A 21164-nucleotide genomic window follows, 5' to 3' on the forward strand; every position below is an offset into this window, starting at 1 on the left:
TGTTATTGTTGTTTATTTTCATTGCGTGCAACTGAATAATCAAATACAAGTTCAACATGATAAATTTGTACGTGCAATTTTTCACAAAATTATAATGATTGTTTCATATGTAAAATTGTATTCCCATTTTGGTTAATCATCTGTAAACTTGGTATGACTGTGATATGTTAAGTGTATTTATGTGATATCAAGGTCCAATTTCGATATATTACACTTACTTACTGGTCGTGTATTGTTTAGTTATTTTTTGACAATATGCATTTAAGTCGGTCGAATGTTTTGCTAAATCCAGAATGCGATGAAAAACCGAATTTTGAAAACATTTTTATGTAGTAAAAATTTAGCTTTTATAAAATCGTCAAATCACACAACTCAACTTATTCAAATCTTTACATTAGTCTGTTTTTGAACTATAAATACTGTCGGTTTCGAAACGCAAATAAATAAAATGTGTTAAAAACGACACGCACAACTGCATATGACTCTTGATATTTTTCATGGTATTTTAAAGGCCGTTGGGTAGGGTACTTCTTCGTTGGTCGCCGCGCGTGGTAATTTCCACACTAAGCGTCCGTTTTTCCATCCTATTCTTTCTGCACTGCTTGCGCACAATACGCCAGTTCGATTAAAGCCTTGAATTAAGAAGGTCGTGTTCTTTTCTTTTAATATATGAGCGAAGCTAATGGACAACTGAAACAGCAGCCTTCTGAGTCAGTAGCCAGCAACGGAACAACTTAACAACGTTAACCTTCGCCATAGTATAACGTTTGGGTTCGAGCCTAAATTTTTCCAGTATTTGCAGCGTGATATGGTGAATACCTGCTGCATTTTTTTTAATTACCAAATTCACTGCTAAAATAACACAGCGTGAAGTGAAAAAATGTACTGTGAATCCAAAACTTTGCAACTCCAACTTACCGGCTCTTATTTAATTTCTTATCTTTTCCAATGTTGGAGACAGGCGCTGAATTTAAGCTTGATGCATCTCAAAGGGAAATTTCCTGCAAGGTTTAACTTGTGAAACCTTTAAATGTTTGAAGTAGGCTATTTCGTCATGTTTTGAGAAATATTTCTGATCGATTAACGTGATGAATTCAATTGCCCAACTCAAAGAGTGGAGAAAAGACATAAGTTAAGCAGTTTTCTATGAGAACTTTGAAAACTGATTGGTCTGACACCTGACATACGACACAATTAATTTTTTTTTCGTCTCGCTACCTGAAACCGACTCCTCTCCTCCGATCTAACCGTCAGCAAATAATGCCATTGAGTAAAATACTCTGAAAATAGTTTTAAGTGACATTAACATATAAAAAACTAGTCCAAAATTAAAACTAAACAGGTTTCGGAAGTGTATTATCAGCCTAAGCCCTAAAGCAGGGGCGGGCAACTTCTTTGGTCGGCGGGCCTGATATGAGAAAATGAAGTACTTGGCGGGCCGGATTCCTGAATAGATTGGAACGCAGCTTTGTCTTATTAATGTTCATGGTCGAAAATGTTTGCTCATAAATGTATGTAGACCCGAACAGAACAAGTAGATTTATGGCCATCTTTCTCAGGTTGGCAAACTTGGACTTATTCAGTGACGCAATACAGGGATTGCGGCAGAATGTGGCCGCAGGCCACATTATCATGTAAGACCGGAAACTGTCTGCGGGCCGCTCAAAATCCCGTCGCGGGCCGTATGTTGCCCATCCCTGGCCTAAAGGAATGATTTACGGAAAGCAGGCCGTGTATTGGAAAAAACAGAAAAGCAATTTTAAACAATATTCATATCACATGGGCGCCTAATTTTGTTGTAGGGCTCTGCTCTATAAAGATTCTAGGCATTTTTAGTGCAATCTTAAATATGTCCACGAACGGCATTCTTTAGTAACGAAAAGGATGATAACTGCTTCAGATGGGAGCGAAAAAAATGACTTTGTATCCAAACGCTAAAAGTTATTATGTAGGCACTGGTACATACTTACAAACATATTGAAAAACGAATAAGAGGTAAGCTGAAATTCGATACGAGTTACTTAGGTCTTGCAAAGTGCAGCCTAACTGACAACCTCACGTCGGACAAACTTTGATCAAAAGAACATCGAGATTGAAACAACATTGAAGCGCAAAGCCGACATTTCACAATTTTTAAAAAAAATTGCTTATCGTTTTTTTTTTAGATCAATCTTCTTTTACGTAAACACCATGTCACTCAATCACGCTAACTTTTGGTACAGTAACGAGTCAGATCCGGGTTTTGTAAAAAGGATGGCGATTGACAGGAAGCGACACTGTGCAGGGCGTCGAACACAAAATAAAGCTGAACCTTTAAACTGGTTTGAACAGATGTTTTTGGGAAACCGAACCGGAACCCACCGTTTTCAATTTTTTCATCACATCATATGGAACCCAAACCGAATCTGGGGCACATGGGCTTATCTATGCTCTTTGTACGAACATGAAAATTCGTTATTCGTAAACCGTTCGTGTTTATGATTTTGTTCGGCGAATTGTTATGCGATTCTTATTTCGACAAGTTAAGAATATTGCTCATTATTGACGAACAACTGTTGGTTTCCCAAGTGTTAAATCTACACCCTACTCCTAACTGGCTGCATTTCTTGTTTTACCAGATTGCATACTTCGTATATTTCAAGCTTTCCCATATAGGCTAAAACTCGTGCAGTGATATTTATTTTTTTTTCTCAAATATCTTTGCTTTCCTCAACTTCGTAGCTTCTTTCCTCATTAAAAGATAATTTCAGAAACACCATTATTGACAAAGTACTCACTGTAGGCCTATCGTATTCTCAACCGCACAAGCGTTTCCTTTTAAGCTTACCACAATGGTCGAGTTTGCAAGCCTATATAGGAGCTGGTGGAAAAATGTTTGTCAAAAGTTACGAATGGTCTTGAATAATCGTTAATTTTCAAGAAGATTTTGGCAGATTGACGAAAATTTTCTGCAAATCCACGAACATTCATATGAACAAAAATATCTTCGTATGAAGAAAAAAATCTATGTACAAATTACCGAATGTTCGTGCAAATGAAAAATCTTCGATACGAGTAATCGTAAATTTTTTCGTACCGAAGGCCATAGTAGGCTATAGCAAAATGATGAATAACGGATATTCACATTCGAAGAGCATAGTAGGCCTATGTGGTCCCTGAAATCGAATCTAGGCCGCAATAACTTTGATGAAAATGCGTTTGTCTAGCAATGTCTGACTATTGAAAGCAATTCATCTGGCAATAAAGGATTCAAACAAGTTGGGCAAAAAGATTCATTATCTCATAACTTAATTAATTTTATTCTAGTTTTTATAAATTTGTTTCAATTTTTTTGACATTTATTATTCTTCTTAATTAACATGAACGTAAATAAATTTATTTGAATTTTTAAAAATGTTTTAAAATTTCGTTACTTTTATTTCTATTTATTTATTTGAACCTTTTTGAAATGATATTAATTTATTTTGACTTGTATAAATTTATTCATATTTACATAATCAGCAGGATCAGTCACCAACTTTAACCGGAAATTACTGTCATGACTGAACAAATAGCCAGGGAACTGGTAGCGTAATGACAATGAAGGAATGCTTATTATTATTACACAAGCAGAACAAGCTTAACTTATTGCACCAACACTCGACACGCACACGCCAACTTTTGGCTGCATCTGTCACTTTTGTTATTGAAGGAGATAAAGGATGGAGTTGATGGCGGTTAGGGTTCAACCTCGATGCTAGTAAACCTTATCTCTATGCGTGAATATTGTGGATTCTTTATTCTCTTATATACACGACTTGCATATTGCCATGCAAACACATACTGCACCAAGCTTGTGTTTGTTTTGTTGCATATCAAGGGCTATCGAAAGTTGGACATAGCTTATAGTCTAACATATGCGTGGTCAAGTACTACATTCTGTGATTATCTATCAGGGTAGGCTACCTGTTCACCTGTTAGAATATATTAGGCGGTAGAAAAAATTACATCCTCTTTTTTTGGTCACTATTATAACAAAGCTTTAAAGAAAAAGTGTATCGTTCTCGTAGATGCCCCGAGGCCCGACAATCAATGCAAAAGTTATGTAACATTGTAACGGATGATGATTGTGAGTCACGACAAAACGGCATGGTCAGCTGGACACCGATAGAACAGCCATATAAAAGCGGTCATGTTCAGCACATAAAATGATGTGACGTAAACGATATGAAAAATTTTAACGTTCATGAATGCGCCGTGTTTGCCACTTCACTGTGGGGGATGCCCCTTCTCCAGAAATACCAAATTTTGTAAAAAAGCTATTTTTGATTGAAAAGGTATTTTGATCACGCGATTAGATTCGACAGTTATGTAATGCCTCAAGGTTATCAAATTTCTGGGAACACATATGAATTTGATGCCCATGCCGGCCTACCACCGTATATAGCTACGAAAGCAGCATACCATTTTAGGTTATTTGAAATTTGGGTATGTGTTATATCGTACCGTACAGGAGCGCTCGCAGAATATTTTTATATGGTACACACCAAACTGTCTTATAGCAGTAACGGTACAATTGTATTGTGGTCTTTATATCAACCTTGTGTCCAGGGGCATATTTAAGATTACGTTGATGTGGTAAGTTGTGGATTTTTTATAAGCTTGGTCTGAAATTCTCGTGTTGGCCAACCCTGCTTTAATGCGCATCATAAAAAGTTTTGTTTCTTACTTAAATGGAACAAGCAACGTACATGTTAAACAAGTTATATACGAACATGGTAAAGACGACTGACATATCCCGTCAGTGATGATAAATATGACTCTGAAACCAACAGAGAGCCAGAAAGTATTTCAAGTATAAAGCATAAGTTCAGAAAGCACAGCTGAAAAATGATTCGCACAAACGTACTGTGCATATGTTCTGCAGGTGCCTACGTGGGTTTTGTGATACATGTGTTCAATAACTGTCAAGTAAAGTCCTATGTCAAAATTACATCACGTATACATTTTAACACTTGTGCTAATTGTGCTAGTAATTCTTGTATAATACCAATTTCATGTTTTATCTAACAATAAACAGCGTTTTTTCGTTCAATTTGAAATAGGGGAAGTCTGGGGCTGATGAAACAGTTGAACTGAAAGGACATGAATGTAAATTTAAACACAGTATAGGTAAATATACTGCTTTCAGGCTAAAATGTGGACAACATGACTAAGTTTTTCCATACAGTTGTGTCGAGCAGTTAAATATTGTTTTAAAAGGTTAAAAATAAAAATGTCATTTTTGCCTGCTAAAGTAAATATTTTTGGTGAATTCCAAATGATATTTTTTGAGCTTGGTAAATGTATAGATTGTGATAATTTACATGCATTTAAAAACGTAAGCACAGACCGATATATCCAGCTCTCAATTCCAGCCTAGTTTAAACTTTAACAAAAGTTATTAATCATTTCTTTAAAATGAAGGCATATGAGACCAATGAGACAGCACTGAAATAATGTCTAAAAACGATAGTTATGAGACCGACTTAACGTGCTTAGGGTTTACGGATATTGGAAAATCTATCCTTAGTCCAACTAAGGTTAAGGGATTAACTAAGTTTTAGATTAAACTACTCCAGTTAATTCAACTTTCTGTGGCAACCTTAGAATAAACCTTCCATATCTTTTAGCATAGATTAACTCACTATATCACTTTCAAAAACCTTGTCATACTCTTGGTTGTAGCACTGTACTAAATTATAATAAATTCAAATCTGGTAGTAATAGTATGCTGGTTTAACGTCTAACTTACTCTGAATAAAAATTTACTTAAAAGGGCCACTTGTTTGTTAACTTTTTGTAATGATACCAGACGGTGAAGACTTCAAGTTTGTATTGTTTAAGCTTTCAATGTAGCACCTAAAGGATTTTTAAAATGGAGAATGATCAAGCCAAGGTATGAAATAAATGAGCATACACTGTACAGAACAAATGTTAAGTTACCTTGTGAAGCTTTATCGCAAGTAACCCGTGCTGTAATGTTGATTCACTTATGTGCCACTAGAGTCATTTCATGTATAATCAACCAATTTTTTTAAAATTTGTAACCACTACTCTTGGATTTTGATAATTTCAATATATGTTATAGACCTTGGAAAAAGCTGAAGATTAAAAAAAAAATTTTGAAAATATCTCCAGGCGTTTTCGAGTTGTTCAAGTTTGAAATTTTCGCCACACGATGGCTTTTGGCTAGTGAGCACTGGTCACGCTTTATGATTTTCTTTAATATCTTTATTTCTGAAGGTAGAATAATAAAACAAATGTTGAATTTACCATTTTTGGGGTCAAGGAATTCATTTAAGCACATAAAAAACCTATATCACACCTCCTTCATGGAGTAAATTAAGTTTTTTCATTGATGTCAAAGTTCAAGTTTACGACGCAATTACAAAAATAGCAATCGCATTGGAAACATAATTTTTGCACTTTTGTGTAGCATGGTTCATGTATTTTCATGTATCCAAAAATTGGAAACTTGTTTTTTGTCCTTTAGGAATAAAGTTGGTTTTAACAGCAAGCACTATTTTTAAGATTCTTATAAGATATAAAATGCAGATTTGAGCAATATCGTAAAACTGGTCATGCATATATATGCAAGGTTGCAATTCCAAGGCACCAACTGCTAGTGTTTAAAGATTATTCACCAAAAACATTAATTACTGCCTGCTAAAGGTGCACTCTGAGAGAGGTTACAGTAAATTTGAGTTCCTTTTTTGAACTTGAATTTTGCCTACTCCTATTTTGATTCTTATTATTTTATTATTATTATTCTTACTATTATTTTGATTTCATTTATGTATGAAAATGATGAATTTGCCCGCTTAATGCCTGGAATTAAAGATTATGTAAGTGTTTCCAAAAATTTTCATAAGCAAAAGAAGCTCATTTTGTGCAATTTGAAGGTATTATATGCCACATTTTGTGAAAAATATCCCGAGCTGAAGATTGGATTCTCAAAGTTTTGTTCACTCCATCCCAAATGGTGTGTCCCTGTATCGTCCAAAGGCACTCATTCTGTCTGTGTGTATCCAACATCAAAATGCAATCCTTCTGGTTGCTGCTGCCAACAACAATGAAACATACAAAACATTGATTGACAAAATAGTGTGCAGCACGGAGAACAAAATGTGCGTGTTACATCGTTGTGAACAATGTGCTGGGTCTCAAGCACTAGAAGGCTTTAGGCTTGGACAGTATGATGAGAAACTTGATGATGAAGTCCAATGCCAATAATGGAAGTCTACAGACACGATGGATCTTATCACGGTGTTAATGATAAGATTTGAATGGATTCAAGAAATTATAAGAGTTTTGGATGACCTTACAAAGCATTCATTCATAGCTAAATGCCAATCTAGATACTTAAACTCCAGAAAGAGTTCTTTAACAGATGATACTTGTGTGATTTTGCTGGATTTCGCTGAGAATTACACTTTTACAATCTAAGATGTACAAAGCTATCACTGGAACCAGCAGCAATGTACAATCCACTCCGCTGTTGTGTATTACATGCAAGATCACATCTGGTCAGATGTAGGTCTTTGTAAGCTAGCTGTCTTAACCAGTCGTTTAACAGTACCTCCAACACCATCACATGGAGATTTCCCGTGACTGGTTGCAAAAAAGGACCAACACGCTTCCAGGTTGAAATCACACTTGTGACGGCACAGATTCAGCATATTTTTATAATTTTTATACTGTCCAGCGCGACCGTCCGAGAAATATTCAACTTTAGTAATGGTGCTGGACAAGCTTGGAATCAATGCAGTGAGTTTGTACAAAAGCCCATGCACAAAAGCTGTCTCATGTGTTAAGTCATCTGAAACAATGCAAAATGACTGCTGGTATCATCTGTTAAAGAACTCTACTGGAGTTTAAGTATCTAGATTGGCATTTAGCTATGAATGAATGCTTTGTAAGGTCATCCAAAACTCTTATAATTTCTTGAATCCATTCAAATCTTATCATTAACACCGTGATAAGATCCATCGTGTCTGTAGACTTCCATTATTGGCATTGGACTTCATCATCAAGTTTCTCATCATACTGTCCAAGCCTAAAGCCTTCTAGTGCTTGAGACCCAGCACATTGTTCACAACGATGTAACACGCACATTTTGTTCTCCGTGCTGCACACTATTTTGTCAATCAATGTTTTGTATGTTTCATTGTTGTTGGCAGCAGCAACCAGAAGGATTGCATTTTGATGTTGGATACACACAGACAGAATGAGTGCCTTTGGACGATACAGGGACACACCATTTGGGATGGAGTGAACAAAACTTTGAGAATCCAATCTTCAGCTCGGGATATTTTTCACAAAATGTGGCATATAATACCTTCAAATTGCACAAAATGAGCTTCTTTTGCTTATGAAAATTTTTGGAAACACTTACATAATCTTTAATTCCAGGCATTAAGCGGGCAAATTCATCATTTTCATACATAAATGAAATCAAAATAATAGTAAGAATAATAATAATAAAATAATAAGAATCAAAATAGGAGTAGGCAAAATTCAAGTTCAAAAAAGGAACTCAAATTTACTGTAACCTCTCTCAGAGTGCACCTTTAGCAGGCAGTAATTAATGTTTTTGGTGAATAATCTTTAAACACTAGCAGTTGGTGCCTTGGAATTGCAACCTTGCATATATATGCATGACCAGTTTTACGATATTGCTCAAATCTGCATTTTATATCTTATAAGAATCTTAAAAATAGTGCTTGCTGTTAAAACCAACTTTATTCCTAAAGGACAAAAAACAAGTTTCCAATTTTTGGATACATGAAAATACATGAACCATGCTACACAAAAGTGCAAAAATTATGTTTCCAATGCGATTGCTATTTTTGTAATTGCGTCGTAAACTTGAACTTTGACATCAATGAAAAAACTTAATTTACTCCATGAAGGAGGTGTGATATAGGTTTTTTATGTGCTTAAATGAATTCCTTGACCCCAAAAATGGTAAATTCAACATTTGTTTTATTATTCTACCTTCAGAAATAAAGATATTAAAGAAAATCATAAAGCATGACCAGTGCTCACTAGCCAAAAGCCATCGTGTGGCGAAAATTTCAAACTTGAATAACTTGAAAACGCCTGGAGATATTTTCAAAATTTTTTTTTTAATCTTCGGTTTTTTCCAAGGTCTATAACATATAATGAAATTATCAAAATCCAAGAGTAGTGGTTGCAGGGCCTGGTTGATTATACATGGAATGACTCACTAGCTATTGCTCTCATAGAACTGTATTGTCTGTATTGCTTAAAAGAGTTTGTGCTATGCTATCTTACAGTATTGTACAATTGATAAATTATTTGTTTTATCGCTTGTTGATTAACTAATAACCTTTAGAAATAATTGTAAATATATTGCTAGGTATTGGTGCCCAAAACACTTAGTGCTATATTTGCTAGTCACACAACGATTCTGCATTGTAAATTTTGATGTTCTCACCTACTGGCAAACTAAATGCCCTGTTTTGCAAAAAAAGTGGTGTGATGGCTCATGACACTGAGTGTTTGTAGTCTATAGTCAAATATTTAATTAGACGTCTTTATATCAGTAGACTATCTATTTTGAAGCTATCAGGCATAAACTGATGATAAACTACCATATGAATATACTGTTTAAAAAGAAAATTTGATTGTTTATTTAATCAAATGTGTCAGGATATTTTGTTGTAGTAAAATAACTCCTGCATAAAACATTCTATATATTTTAAATGTATGAATTTTTAAGTCTATGGCTTGGGACTTTCCAACCCAGAAAGAACTAATCAAATAGCCTAGCAGGGGCAAATTTTTCATATGAAATTTTTTCATTAACTCTTGCAGAACTGGACTCGTCTGTCGTACAAGTATTTTAAATAAAGCACGAATAAAGCACACACTGACTCATGCCTAAATCCATACTTTCAAAACTTTCGAAAATTTGATTAATGATGTAAAAAGCAAAAAAAAATTATTTTATTGGTCTTGAATGTATTAAAAAGTAAAGCAGGAGAGGGAAAAGCTAATGAGTGTACTTTACAGACAGACCACGCTTAGTTTTCAAAAAGGGGCCCATGCTCGGTCACTTTCCACTAAATAAAAAACTGTTGCTTTATCACAAACAAATTTAAACTCATTTTTATTACTGTAATTTTAATTATTGAAATATCTGCAGAATTTTTGTATAATTTTTGTTTTATAAATGTGAAACTTGCCCATATAAGTATCACATAGTATGCACTCTCATGCATCACTGGCACTTGATTGTAACTGCAGTTGGTACAACAGATTTTTTACATGCTTATAGTTTCCAGGTTTGGCTTACAACAACTAAACACAGCTTTGAATGACGATTGTTTCATTTTTTCTTAGGAAATTTACTGTGATAACGAAGAGCAGGAAACATTGCCACTTATTCAAGGTAGTTTGAAATGCATTTATACCATTTACAATGCATGTCTTTAGCAGTTGAAACATCTGGTAATAGTCACTCAGTCAAGACAATTTCAGTCGCATGTAATGGCATGCTTTGTAAATAAGGTTTTTGTTTTCAGGAAATTACAGAGTTTACTGGTATAGATGGTATGTTCTCTTGCTCTTTATACTGTTTTGGATCATTCTGACAGGGTCCACGGCTCTATGGAGTCCAATCAACGTTTCCACAGAAAGAGCACTTGGTTTTCAGAAATGTATGGGCACTTAAAGAAGATAGTTAAACATAGATGCATGTTCCAGCTTGCTTATGTTATGTCGAAAGTTATTGCATTGGGGAATTGTTAAGCATTTTCTCACAAAATTTATGTAAATAAAGAGAAATGTATTACTAAAATGCACATATCCACCTCATTATTTGCTTTACCCATATCCACAAATAATGTGTTGTGTAATATTAAGCATGTCGGTATACATTATGTGCTGCAATTATGTTATCACATTACAATTATATTACATGCATAGACATAATAATAAAATAACTTGAATTAATTTATTTGGTTATCATTTCACTACCATCATTTCACTCATTTCACTACTGTTATTTGTCTTTGGTTATGCATATCTCAGATTTCTATTGTTTTCCATTACTTATTGCAGGCTCGTTTTGTGACTTCCTAACTGGTGTGGCACCTGTACACATATGTGAAGTTTTTATTATTTTTAGCTGACTTTGATCTTATAGCCAACTGGGGAGTTGTGGGTGCTGTTATCTTTCTTCCAGTTGGATTATGGTTGCTCATGAAATTTGGTTTAAGGACTGTTGTTGTTTCAGGTTGGAAATTTTTGTGTCTTTTACGATTTTTTAAAAACTTTTATAACTTTCAGTAAATTCTATGTTCTTAGTATTTAATTCCAATAAAGCAGTAAAAAAATGATTTTTAATCATTTTTACATGATGCCAAAAGTATTGTTGTGAAATATATCAAATTGATTACAGATCATACAATTTTTATTTTGTTTTATTTGTAGGCAAAGCAAAAAGTGAGTGGTATGCTTGCATTATTAAGATATAGTTGTTCTGTTTTGTTTTAGGAGCAAGCTTGGGTCTTGTGGGTGCAGGACTAAGATGCCTTCCACTTGGAGAGAATCTGAAATAGTGAGTAATTTTTTAAAAATATCTTTCCACTGATGTCATTTTCACTTAAGAAAGAGAACTATTGTGTTAACTTGTTTCTTGTGCCACCAGTATTTACATAGGTATACAATAGTCTGAAAAACTTAGCAAGATAAGTATTGATAAATGCCAGCAATATTGTATTGTTATTTACTTCAGTGCAATTCATGTTGGTCAAATATTAACTGGGATTGGAGGTTCAGCTGTAATGGGAGTTGCTCCTTATATTTCAAGCGCTTGGTTCCCCTGCAAAGAAAGGGTTTTCGCAACAGGTCTCATGCTCTTAAGCGGAAACCTTGGTATTATTTTTGTGTTTTGACTACTAGGAAGTGTTCTTACCGGATTTTCACAAATGCTTTCGGAAATATTTGCAAGATTTTTGATCACTTTTTTCATATTTTATGTCTTATAGCTCCTTGATTTACTATCAGAATTTTGTATCAAGTTATCAGTTTACAAGAGAGTGCATCTATTTTGTAGGTGGTTCTGTAGTATATGTTTTGGGACCTTATCTTGTTGAAGTTCCTCACAATAGTTCCAACTCTAGCAGTGATACTACAACAATTCGGTACCGTGTGTATAAATGCATACCTCTTACATATTTGAACTTGAGAACTTTTAAAATTATGAATTTGGGAACTTGCAAACTGTGATATTTTTGTTGTCACTTTTAGAAGATGATATTGCTTTAAGTGTGGCTGGTTCTGCTTCTATACTAAAATCAAGTGGTAGTCGTCGCAGACATTTTATTTATTTCATAATTTCACAATTATCTGTATGTTCAACGTGAGACGTGACGAATTTGCATCGGTTTTTTGGCAGCTGTTATCTTATTACCAAATGTGTTTTCCATTTAATAAGCTTTTCTGGTATTAAGTGCACTGGTATGAATATGTTAATAACTCCAACGATTACTTCTTACCATTATTATTTCACATTTTTTTGGATGTTCAGATGTGAAATTCTCAACTACATGTACTTAAACTTTGGAATGATTGCCTTTGTTTTCTTGCTGATGCTGATTTACTTTCCCAGCAAACCTCCAAGCCCTCCCAGTCATTCTGCTGCATTGATTCGTTTAGATTTTGTTGTAAGTTGTGGTAAACAAATACATTTTTTGCAGTTTTTTACTTGCATGTGGAACTTATTGGAGTTCATTAAAGAAATGTGAAAGCAACAGAATAAAAGTTGTTTTGTAACAAAATTTCTAATCATTTCCATGCACAATTTACTTGGAATTTCATATAACTTTTTATTTGTTTTCCTACTTTGATTTTTGTTATAGACTAGCATCAAGTCTTTGATTAGAAATCGCACGTATTGGGCCATAGTAATAATATTTGATGGTGTTGTGGGATCATTTATGGCATGGTGGGGGATTATGCCTGTTCTATATGCTGATAAAGAAATTTCAGAAGTAAACAACAAATTTAGTTTTGGTTTCATTTTTGGTAAACTTTGTTGACTTTTGTATTTATTGCAAAGCATGTTATGAAGTTATTAATTATGATCAAATGTGCTAGAAAATAGAAATTATCACCGAAGAAAAATGTGTACTTTTCAAGATATTTCTGCACTGTTTTGTTTCGCAGACTACTTCCGGTTGGATTGGTGCAGCTCTTGTGTTGTTTGGAACAATTGTTGGTTCAGCAATCGGAAGGCAATTATTTTACATTTCTTTTTATTTTGCATGCTCTGGTGCTTTATTAAATCACTCTTGAGACCTTTGTGTCTGCAGCTATAAGCAGTGTGAAATTTCAACTTTTCTATTCGAATTGTTACCATTCTGTTTTCTTGAATGCAGATTGGCTGATGCAGTACCATCACACAGAACAAAAGTGTTTCTCATTACTCTCGTCTTATCATACATCAGCTGTCTCTATATTGTGGTCATGTCTTTGAACTGGATTCCTGTTATTCCTTTCAAATTTTCAGAAAGTAAGTAAATGTTGAGTGTTTGTGTAATAACATTTGTATGTACAGTTTTTTCTTTTCTTTTTATGTATTTATTCATAAAAAATTATATTCATTACAGTTGGGCTATGGGTGTCGAGCATGATTGCTGGAGTTTCTGTTTATGCGTTACAGCCTGTCGCTATGGAAATGGCGTTGGATGTTGCTTATCCTGTTGGAGAGGGAGTGGCAGGTTATGTGTTGATGTGGATAACCATGCTTATGAACGTCATCTTCTTTTCTGTATTAACTGTAGTAAAAAGTAAGTATAAAACTAAAACATGGATAAAATATCCCGCAAAAAATTTTTCGTTAAAAGATTTAAATTTTATTCGATGTCCTCCGCAATTAAATTCATATCGGTTTGTCTGCATTTTGATGTCATACTTTGTTTGGTTAACCTTTTAACTTATACATTATTTTTTTAGATCAAGATACTGCTTTTTATATGATGTTTGCATTTTTAACTTCAGCACTACCTTTTGCGTTCTTTGCTATACCAAAAACGTACCAGAGATTAAATATTGATATCAATGTTGCTGATAAGTAAAGAACAATGTAATTTTCCAATAAGTTTGTGATTTTTGTAATTATGCTACAGAATTGTTATAAATAAATTTTCATTAAAAAGAATTGTACCTTTTTGAAGTTTGTTTACCAAAATTGTTTTTTGTTGTTACAAGTTATTTTAGCATTGCGTTAGTAGGACAGTTTTTGCCATATGGTAGCGAGGAATATCTAACGCCCCATTTAACTAAATCACAACTTTTATGTAGTACCTTTTGCATATATTGTTTATAGTACCCATTGCTATATGCTTTTTATGCACTGCATGCAAGTTTCATGCAATAATTTTTTAAAAACAATGCTGCTGTTAACTTATTTTGTTTGTTTTTTCATAATGTTTTCACACAAGTTGCATATGTTTTATTTCCAGTGTTTCTGCTGAAATAATTTGATTTTATATGTATTTTCTGCAACACATTTTTGATTTTGTTGTTTATGAAAAACACCTTTTATACTGAAGATTTTTAAAAATAACTGCCAGACATGTGACCAGATTTCTATGGATGAACAATATTTCCAGTAGTTTGTTTAACTACCTGCACTATCACTAGAAAGTTTATGCAGAAAACAATGCATGCAAGCATTTTCTGAATGCATTAAAAAATTCTTTAAATTGCGTAAGTGCCATTTTCTAAAGTGTATGATTGTAATTTTTTTGTATGAAACAATCTGTATAGTGTTAAATTCTGTTTTGCATTATATCAAACCTGACAATCATTTTGTTTAATTTAGCATGATTTCCTATTGCTTGTATTGCATTAATAAACCATTGCAGCTGTACTTGCCAAGGCGAAAAATTAAGTTGTTACTTTGCTTACATTTTGCCTCATTAAACATTAAACCAACAAAAATTACTTATTAACCAGATTTTACCTCAGCTGGCTGTGCAGGTATTGGTTGTGTGCAGTGATAACTTATGTTCCAGATGGTCATCAAACAAACTGAAAATGAATAATAATTCTTCTGTAGATCAAACAACGGCTTTAGAATCTAGTGAAGATATGGTAAATATTATGGAAAAGAATACGAATCTCAAAAATGCTTGAATGTAATTTCTGCATCGCAGTGTGTGACAGCTACTGGATTTGTTGAACACGTTTTGTGGTGATGTTCCATGATAATGTTTTAACTGTGTTTATTGAGATTAATCTATGTAATATATTGTACTTATTCATTAATAGACCATAAGCAATGAAAAAAGTTATGAAAAAGAGGATCTTATTAACCATGATACAGGTAAGTTGAGTGGTAAAAATTTAAATTTTCTAATTTTGTTACCAATGTACTTGTGTTCGGTAAGTTTTATGAAATCACGTTGTGTCTAATCTAGGGCTGGGATTTCAGTCAAATTTCTAAAGCCAATTAACAATTAGTTGCTAGCTGACAGCTAATTTGGAAATTACATTTGCCAATAGCAAGCAAAAGTTTTTTTATTTTCAAAAATCGGAACAAAACTTAATGCATTAGTATAGCAACTGATGCAAAATTTCAACGTTTGCTCTAGAAATGTAATTGTAGAAGTGTTCAAGTTCAAGAGCTGATGGTAGAAAGGCGGTAAAAATGTTAATCGATGAGTTCTCTTAGTTAAGCTAAACTCAATGAGTGTATGTATGAGTCTCAGAGTTCCTTATCTAAAGTAACGATTGCTTTTCAGCTAACTTTTACATATCACTAAACAGTTTTTGAAGAGTTTATTAACAAACTTGATACAACAACATTTGACAGGCCAAGGCGGTAATTGAAGATATGGAAATCTAAGAGATTGAGAACGTAAAATTTAAACCAAGCTTCACAAACATAAAGTATTGTAGTATTACAGAAAATAAGACAACTATATATAGCGATGCACAAACAGAAAATATGTATTGTCAATCTTTTTAATTTTCTTTGTTTGATTAAAATTATTTGAGCATGGCATGTTAAAAAGACAATTAAGATCAGAAACAATTCCCCGCTGTTCAAAAAACCATAACAAGTGGGAATTAATGTTCATTATTTAGAAGTTATTTCTAAACAACCACTCATTACTTAGGTGGTGTCCAACTCGCACAGCAAATTGGCATAACCTAACAAACAACAAATATACATTGTTAATTTGGGCGGCATTAAGGCATTAAAATGGCAAACCAGAGCAGGGTAGGGATAGTAATGTATCTGTGAATTACAGTAAGGTTTTGCGCTAACTCTCTTACAAGTAAAGTGTGTTTTTGGTTAATGACTAACAAATGATGTTGATAACTTACTTGATGACAGCTTCATTGTTATGAGTGAAATGAGTTCTCCAACCCTGATCAGATTGACAACCTAGTGAAATCGAAAAACAGTGGAAGCTTATTAACTCGAAACTGAAAATCTTTCTTCACTCTGAGTTAAATTAGCAGAAAATATTTATGACAACATGACGCCGGTCTCTGCGCCAACATTTTTTTATACCTTTGGGCCAAGTAAGCTCAAAAACATATTTATATTCATTAAAACATGGACACTTTGGTGGGGCATTACAAGAGAATGCTTGGACTAATTTTGAGGTAATGAGAATTGTTGATTACCTAGGTCCAGCAAAATGCTTTTAGTCAACCAAAATTTTGAATTAAAGGAATTTTTAGATCGAAGTTAACCCCACCTGTTTTTATGTATTTTAAGCAATTTGTTTTGAAAGGTTAGGTTTTTTTAAACTAAATTCAAATTTTAAAATTTAAGTTAAGTTGAGTTGATGGGTTTTCAGTTTGTATTTCAATGGATATTATAAAAAAATTTCACTTGTAAAATTTGGGATAGAATTCCAAGAAAGATTTACCTATATATTGTCAGTCTCAATGCAGATCAAGAAGAACATGGCGTCTACTGGTATCGATGGTATATTCTCTTCCAGTTTGCACTTCTTTCTTTCATTCAAACGCATGTTGCTGGATCATGGAGTCCAATCAATGTTTCAGCAAAACAAGCACTTAATTTTACAAATCGTATGTTTTCCAGCACTTTTCGAGTCTTGTTAACAATGAGGAAGCGATCGTATTGTTTTCTTTGCAACTTTTTTAATTTATTCAGTTAGACACAATAATAGGTATATATTGTAACAGGCGACTTTGTATTACTTTCAAACTGGGGCGTCGCTTGCCTTCTGGTTTTCCTTCCGTTGGACATGTGGCTTATTGTCAAACATGGCATGAGGATTGCTGTATTTTCAGGTAAGCTCTCTGATTTTGTACGGTATATCTTCTTACAACAAGAAGAAAGTTTATTGTTTTTATATTGTATTACATACTTGAACAGGTTAGTGATAATTTTACAAACTAGTTTAACCAAAATTGTTTAACTTTTTTCTTCAAAATAGTCTATTTTTAGGCGCTGTATGTGTATTGTTGGGGACTGGATTGAGTTGCCTTCCATTGGGCATGTATAAAAAATAGTAAGTTATCCTTACATTTATTTTATTTTGTTTTTATGTTAAATTGTGAAATATGAAAAACTAGTACTTTTTGAATTCCTCATTGTTAACTTTTTTGACTATAGTTTTTGCACAGCATAAATCTCGCATTGACTTAGCATTGGCCATGATGCCACAGTGGACAAACTTAAATGTGATGGCAAACTTAATTTAACTGCATGATTTGTACTTGGACACTAAGAAAAAATTAAAAAATAACTGATCAAAAATTAGTCACATTATCTTATTGTTTTCGTTACTTATGGTAGCGCTATTCATGTTGGCCAAGCTCTAAATGGAATTGGAGGTTGTCCGGTTTTAGGAGCAGCACCATATATTTCAAACACATGGTTTCCCTTGAGGGAAAGGATTTTCGCTACTGGATTCATGTTGCTGTCTGGTAACTTAGGTATACTTTAAATTTATTTTAAGAACGATTGAAGCATTTCAATTAATTTAGCATTCAGCTAAATTAGGGCTCTGTCCTACTGTATTTGATTTTAAAAAATATTGGTTTGGTTATAGACATGCACTTTGCTCATAAAGAACTGAACAAATCTTGATGTAATTACATATTATAAAACCAACAACACATTAATATAACATTTCAATTGTGTCTTAGGTGGTGTAATGTCGTATTTATTGGGTCCTTACTTGGTTGAAGAGCCTAGTAATGTGACACAGGCCAATGTTACTGACAACACTGCTAGAATTAGGTAAAAATTTCTACTTTGCTGTGGCCCAATTTGTATTTCATGGCAGGATATTTGGTGCAGCTGACCAAACAACAAGCGTATACTAAAACACATGTCATTGTCCAGTGCTTCTTATAAAAACTTGACTTGCCTTGGGTATTAGCTGTGCCAAAACTTCTTTCATTATAGTGTAATAATAATGTAGTTTTTGGTTTCATAACAAACTCATTGTGATTACTAAACAACTTTCTACTTGTTGATGGAAAATAGTCATATTCTTGAATGTAAATGTCAAATGTATGAAGGCATGAAATTGAAATTTATCTTCTGATTCAATTTGGAATTGCGGTTGCGCTTTTTGTCATGATGCTGACTTTTTTCCCAAACAAACCACCTTTACCTCCAAGCCAAAGCGCCGCTACCAAAAGACTTGACTTCAAGGTAACATTAATTTAAAATGATTTTGAATTGGAGTTCATTATTGCAGCTAAGACTTCTACAACCCTACCTAAACAGTATTTCTTGTACAATAGGCTGGTTTGACAACACTCTCAAAAAATCTCACATATTGGTCAGTGGTTGCAGTATTTTGTGGGACTGTGGCATCATTTTACGCATGGTCAGGAGTCATGCCATTACTATACACAAAAAGAGGAATTTCACAGGTTCAGCTTTTCATTTCATTTTGTTGTTGAATGTGAATGTTTAGATTGTATTATCATTTTGCTGCAATCAAGGTACATTTGTTTGTTTAAGATGTATTGGTATAGATGGATTATATTATTGAGTTTATTCTCTGTTGAACTGCTCTACATGCATATTGTATTGTTGATTTTTCGTCATTGTGTGTGGGGGAATAAAAAATAAAATGCTAACCATTATAACATGATAAAATAACAATATATTGTTGACAAACATTCGAATCATTTCAATGAAAAATATTTTACTTGTTCTGGTAACAAATAATGATGCATATTGTAATTACAACATACCATTGTAATACCATTTACTTTGAACAACGTGTAATAGCTAAATTGTGTGAGCAAACACAATCTGCTTCCTATATATTGTAAATGGCATGATAAATATTCTTTAGGCTCATTGTTTTTTTTCAGTTTTTACCCTTTTTTGCTTTCATTGTTTAGATTACAATAGGACAGATGGGTGCAATAATGTCAGGTGCAGGAGTACTAGTTGGAATAGGATTTTGCTGGTGAGCATTTAATAAATTCTATCTTTGTAAATTTTACTGCGATTGGAGCTCCCTAATATGAAAGTGTAGAGACCCATCAAGTTGCTATGAGTTAATTATCTGAAATTGGTAAGATTGACATTACTATAAAGTCTTTTGTTGGACCAGTTATGTCACTGAAATTATCCAAAATGTAATAAATTAATGAGCTTCTGTTGTATTTTTCACAATTTTGAAGTAACTGCTGCATAGGTGTGAAATTCGCTCGGTTAAAATTTCGTACCCGTTTAAACGTTACTGCCATGTAACAATCTTCAGCTCTCACTGTTGTCTTGTTTGGCTGCAAATCGCTGATAAAGTAGATTGGAATGACGTCACATGTTGACTCATTTTGACCTGAAGTACTCTGCTGCTATGCATTTATTCAAACGAATTACATTCAAATTATGCTTAATGAGTTACAAGCGTCCATTATAACTCCACCGTTAGACTTCTGACTTCATGCAAGTTGTGAGCCTATAGTCTGTACAGTGCACACATTAACTTTAGGTTACTCCAGGTCGCACCCACCCAGTTTTTGAAAACGTTGTTGAGGCTTTTGTTAATCAACCAAACAAATTTTTTCAACTTTACTTTGAATTAAAACTAAAAGCATTGAATTAAAACATGCATACTTATTTTTATACTATATATATTCTTATACTGTATATATAATATATACAGTAGTTAACTGTAATCTCTGAAAGTACCACGTGCCATGAATGAAAAATATACCTGTGATTAATTAGGTTTGCTGATCGCGTGAAAACTTATGTATCAGTTTTGTGGGTCATCAGCATTTGTTTGGCTTATGTCATGTGCTTCTATGTGGTCGCAATAGCAATGAACTGGATTTCAGTTATTCCCTTCATCTTCACGCCAGGTACAATGATAATTCGTCTCCCCCTTCCAAAAAAGGGAATAATATCCTTTTTGTATTTGACAATCTTCCCTTACACTCAATTACAAGTTAGTTGTTTTGCAGTTGGGTGGTGGGTTTCATGTTTGTCACTTGGTGTGTTAGTCTACTCCGTACAACCGCTGGGACTTGAAATTGCATCTGATGTAGCATACCCAGTGAATGAAGGAACTTCAAATTATGTCTTAATGTGGCTGGTGATGTTGTTGAATGTTATTTTTTTCTCGTCATTGAGTAGAGTTCAAAGTAAGTGGTCAAAATAGTTTTTTTTTCTCGGCGTACTACTAGAAATAATGGATACATTACCGTAAACATATAATTTTCCTTTGTTACTTTAGTAAGTATCAAAGTAATGTATTTAGTGGCTACTACCAGTATTACGATAAAACAAAGTGATCAATAATTAATTAATGCTTGCTATTATTATGTAGGTCTAACTTGTATTTATCAGTAATATAGGTAGAAGGCATAAAATACATTTTCTATATATGAATAGACCAAGACGTTGCATTCTACATGATGTTGGGAATGATGAGCATCGCACCACCATTACTCTATTTTTCAATCCCAAAAACTAACAAACGTCTACTTGTTGATCTTTCAGATGATTGAAAATCTGTATTTATGTTTGTTCTCTGACATTCTACCTTATGACATAATTAACGTTTCTTCTAGTAAATAGTAAAACTAATGATGTTATAGAAGAAAAAATAACAGAACCATAAAAACCTAGCAATCATTTTGAG

General features: G+C 33.5%; 2 protein-coding genes and 1 long non-coding RNA gene across 4 annotated transcripts; 2 read left to right on the forward strand and 1 right to left on the reverse strand.

The window, feature by feature from the left end:
• Nucleotides 1-5550: 5550 nt before the first annotated feature.
• Nucleotides 5551-14885, forward strand: LOC143470406 (solute carrier family 49 member 4 homolog). 2 transcript variants are annotated; one of them, XM_076968521.1, is made up of 13 exons: nucleotides 5551-5917; nucleotides 10390-10438; nucleotides 10572-10599; nucleotides 11177-11284; nucleotides 11545-11608; nucleotides 11786-11925; nucleotides 12107-12194; nucleotides 12581-12716; nucleotides 12912-13043; nucleotides 13219-13286; nucleotides 13431-13564; nucleotides 13662-13841; nucleotides 14008-14885. In XM_076968521.1, the coding sequence occupies exons 1-13, from the start codon at nucleotides 5904-5906 to the stop codon at nucleotides 14127-14129; spliced, it is 1263 nt and encodes a 420-aa protein (XP_076824636.1). In that variant the 5' UTR covers nucleotides 5551-5903; the 3' UTR covers nucleotides 14130-14885. The 2 variants fall into 2 exon arrangements, with proteins under 2 accessions (XP_076824636.1, XP_076824635.1); XM_076968520.1 differs by having other exon boundaries at nucleotides 5552-5917; nucleotides 10572-10706; nucleotides 14008-14883.
• Nucleotides 14886-15018: 133 nt separating this feature from the next.
• Nucleotides 15019-21045, forward strand: LOC143470405 (solute carrier family 49 member 4-like). Its single transcript, XM_076968519.1, has 13 exons — nucleotides 15019-15150; nucleotides 15328-15382; nucleotides 16969-17109; nucleotides 17227-17334; nucleotides 17492-17555; nucleotides 17843-17982; nucleotides 18196-18289; nucleotides 18574-18709; nucleotides 18802-18933; nucleotides 19414-19481; nucleotides 20249-20382; nucleotides 20485-20664; nucleotides 20915-21045. The coding sequence occupies exons 1-13, from the start codon at nucleotides 15094-15096 to the stop codon at nucleotides 21028-21030; spliced, it is 1425 nt and encodes a 474-aa protein (XP_076824634.1). The 5' UTR covers nucleotides 15019-15093; the 3' UTR covers nucleotides 21031-21045.
• On the reverse strand, nucleotides 16084-17042 carry LOC143470407 (uncharacterized). The gene is made up of 3 exons (XR_013119364.1): nucleotides 16944-17042; nucleotides 16390-16450; nucleotides 16084-16212 (listed from the first exon to the last, which is right to left on the reverse strand). It is a non-coding gene; the product is annotated as an uncharacterized LOC143470407 (long non-coding RNA).
• Nucleotides 21046-21164: the final 119 nt, after the last annotated feature.

Source organism: Clavelina lepadiformis, chromosome 9 (assembly GCF_947623445.1).
Source record: "Clavelina lepadiformis chromosome 9, kaClaLepa1.1, whole genome shotgun sequence".
Lineage (NCBI taxonomy): Eukaryota > Metazoa > Chordata > Ascidiacea > Aplousobranchia > Clavelinidae > Clavelina > Clavelina lepadiformis.

Bases quoted from the DNA above. Each gene is read 5' to 3' on its own strand.
- LOC143470406 (XM_076968520.1), top strand. From the start codon at position 5,897: ATGGAGAATGATCAAGCCAAG. The intron at 11,926-12,106 runs GTATTATTTTTG...TCTATTTTGTAG, and splicing joins GCTCTTAAGCGGAAACCTTG to GTGGTTCTGTAGTATATGTT. The intron at 13,565-13,661 runs GTAAGTAAATGT...TATTCATTACAG, and splicing joins TCCTTTCAAATTTTCAGAAA to TTGGGCTATGGGTGTCGAGC.
- LOC143470405 (XM_076968519.1), top strand. From the start codon at position 15,094: ATGAATAATAATTCTTCTGTAGATCAAACAACGGCTTTAGAATCTAGT. The intron at 18,710-18,801 runs GTAACATTAATT...CTTGTACAATAG, and splicing joins CCAAAAGACTTGACTTCAAG to GCTGGTTTGACAACACTCTC. The intron at 19,482-20,248 runs GTGAGCATTTAA...GTGATTAATTAG, and splicing joins GTTGGAATAGGATTTTGCTG to GTTTGCTGATCGCGTGAAAA.